General features: G+C 37.8%; 1 protein-coding gene across 17 annotated transcripts in view; it reads left to right on the forward strand.

Moving 5' to 3' along the window:
- Positions 1-3,207, forward strand: part of cmn (calymmin) — a 37,392-nt gene that overhangs the window by 15,252 nt on the left and 18,933 nt on the right. For 9 of the 17 annotated variants that reach the window (XM_032502409.1, XM_032502408.1, XM_032502412.1 and 6 more), the window contains one exon: positions 454-489. The exons of 7 other annotated variants lie outside the window; for them this stretch is intronic. In XM_032502409.1, coding sequence (XP_032358300.1) covers positions 454-489 — 36 coding nt within the window. Of the gene's footprint in view, positions 1-453; positions 490-3,169; positions 3,206-3,207 lie in introns of those variants that run through there. One more of the 17 variants, XM_032502420.1, reaches the window with a different exon arrangement.

A 3,207-nucleotide genomic window follows, 5' to 3' on the forward strand; every position in this document is an offset into this window, starting at 1 on the left:
GACAAAAGGTAGGTTCAGCCATGTACCTGTGTTATTTCAATTTTAGCAAAATACTATCTCTTGATATTCTGTAAAACTTTAGATATTTTGGTAATGGTTTTCCATCTTGTTTTTAAGGCTATTAACAGAGTCTGTATGATAGATTGATCTGATTTTAGAAATACATGTTTCTAATGTTAGCAAGCAATTAGCCAGCAGTAGATATTTAATGTATAATGAAGCTAAATCCAATGGTAAATGTTTTCCACAGCATCAAGCACAAATTTATAGTTATTCTAATTTTTTTTACCTAACATCTTTTATCTAAGCTTGGTGCAGCTGCTGGTGGGACAATGGAGGAGGGACAAAAGTAGGTTCAGCCATGTACTTGCTTCATTCTATTTTAGCAAATAATATCACTTACACTCGTAAAACTTAGATGTTTTGGTAATGTTTTTCCATCTTGTTTTTAAGGCTATGGAGCAAAGGCTGGTGTAACCAATGGACAAGGTGGTAATCCAATGTGGGCCTCAGCTTTCACAGAAATTAAAGAATTGCAGCAAATGCAGATTTTCAGCTTCTGTTGTACCACTAAACCAAGAACTCAACCCGCTTAAGTGGATGTTAAAGAGCCCATATTATCCTTCTTTCAGCATCCCATTTGTGCACTCTGGGTCTACAAGAATAGGTTTACATGCTTTGATGTTCAAAAAAATAATTCTTGTACTTGCCATTGTTGCAGCCTGCCTGAAACTCTTTATGAGCTCTTGGCCCGCCTTCCTGAAAGCCCAGTCTGCTCTGATTGGTCAGCTGGCCCACTCTGTTGGTGGTCAACCAAATTCAAACAAGCCACTGGGCGGACTATACTTCTCAGAGCACCTAGGGGAAGCACACTGAAAAAATGGGCTGTCATTCTCATTCAGTGACATCACTAATTGATGATTTCAAACACGAATGAGAGCAAGGCATTTCAGGCAATTGAGAAAAGTGTTGTCTGTGTTACAGAGAGCTCCATTGGTGAAATATGTTTTTTGTAAATTATACAACTATTACTTACACAAACACTGTTACACACTAAGATGGGAAATCCAAGAAAAAATAGGGGCTCTTAAAAGTTGTTCTTTTTAATCCCAGTCCTGCAGCACATTTAACGTTAACACTCAGATTCACTGTTTTCCCCTAACTTTTCCCACAATCTTATATTTTTTTTGTAATCTAGGAGGAAACCAGCAGTTTACCCAATGGACATGTGCAAAATCTAATGGTAATGTTGCATGCTTCTCTCTACCAGCTGCATCTTGTTATCAAATAATTCTAATTTAACTTAATGATGTTGCTACAATAAGTCACACTGTGATCTTTGTTCAGGATATGTGTTCAAGCCGGCCCACCAATGGACAACAAATCAAAGGCAATGGTATAAGACAACAATTCTAAGTTTGGACACTCACTCACTCACTCACATCACTCACTCACTCACTCAACAAAAGGCATAGGTCTTGATTACGATGTAACATAGCGCTGTAGATAGATTCTGATTTAGAAATATATGTTTCCAATGTTAGTGAAGCAACTGGCCAGCACTAGATATTTTAAGTACAAATGAAGCTAAATATAATATAAATGTGTTCACACCATCAATTGCAAATTTACAGTTTATCCAACTTTTTTCACCATGCATCTCATGATTTAAGGCTATGGTGCAGCTGCTGGTGGGACCAATGGAGGAGGCCAAAAGGTAGGTTCAGCCTTTACCTGCGTTCATTCTATTTTAGCAAATAATATCACTTATCACTCTGTAAAACTTTAGATATTTTGGTAATGTTATCCATCTGTTTTTAAGGCTATGGAGCAAAGGCTGGTGTAACCATGGACAAGGTGGTAATCCAATGTGGGCCTCAGCTTCACAGAAATTAAAGAATTGCGCAAATGCAGATTTTTAGCTTCTGTTCTACCATAAATCAAGAAACTAAAACCATAGGCTTAAGTGGATGTTAAAGAGCCCTTATGTACTTCTTTTCAGCATCCATTGCACATGGGTCACAAGATAGGTTTGCGTACTTTGATGTTCAAAAATGTTTCTTATACTTCCCATTGTTGCAGCTCCTCTGTCTGAAACACTTTGTTTGAGCTCTTGGCCCGCCTTCCTGAAGCCCAGTCTGCTCTGATTGGTCAGCTGTATACTCTGTTGTGATTGGTCAACCAAATTAAAAAAAAAAGCCACTGGGGCGCTGTGCTTGCTCAGGCAGCCCTAGGGGGAAGCACACATGAAAAAATGGCTGTCATTCTCATTCAGTGACATCACTATGATGAATTTCAAACACGAATGAGAGCAAGGCATTTCAGGCAATTGAGAAAAAGTGTTGTCTGTGTACAGAGACTCCATTGGAGTGAAATATGTTTTTGTAAATATACAACATTACTACACAAACACTGTACACACTAAGATGGAAAAATCCAAGAAATATAGGGCTCATTAAAAGTTGTTCTTTTTTAATCCCAGTCCTGCAGCACATTTACGTTAACACTCAGATTCACTGTTTTCCACTAACTTTTCCCACAATCTATATATATTGTTTTGTAATCTAGAGGAAATCCAGAGTTTTACCCATGGACATGGTGCAAATCTAATGGTAGATGTTGCATGCATCTCTCTGCCGTTTGCACTTGTTTTCAATTATTCTAATTGTTGCTACAACATCATCACACTGTGATCTTTGTGCAGATATGGTGTTCAAGCCGGCCCAACCAATGGACAACAAATGAAAGGCAATGGTATAGACAATATTCTATATTTGGACACTCACTCACTCACTCACTCACTCACTACTCAACAAAAGGCATAGTTAGTGATTACTAATGTAACATAGATCTGTATTAGTTGATCGGATTTATAAATACTTGTTTCTAATGTTAGTCAAGCATTGGCCAGCAGTAGATTTTTCAAGTGCAAATTAAGCTAAATCCAATGAAAACGTTTTTGCCAAACCATCAATGCCATTTACAGCTTCATCTAACTGTTTTCACCATACATCTCAGGCTATGTGCAGCTGCTGGTGGGACCAATGAGGAGGGACAAAAGTAGGTTCAGCCATGTACCTGTGTTATTTCAATTTTAGCAAAATACTATCTCTTGATATTCTGTAAAACTTTAGATATTTTGGTAATGGTTTTCCATCTTGTTTTTAAGGCTATGGAGCAAAGGCTGGTGTAACCAATGGACAAGGT

The sequence above is a fragment of the Etheostoma spectabile genome, chromosome 21 (assembly GCF_008692095.1).
Source record: "Etheostoma spectabile isolate EspeVRDwgs_2016 chromosome 21, UIUC_Espe_1.0, whole genome shotgun sequence".
In the NCBI taxonomy this organism is placed as follows: Eukaryota; Metazoa; Chordata; class Actinopteri; order Perciformes; family Percidae; genus Etheostoma; species Etheostoma spectabile.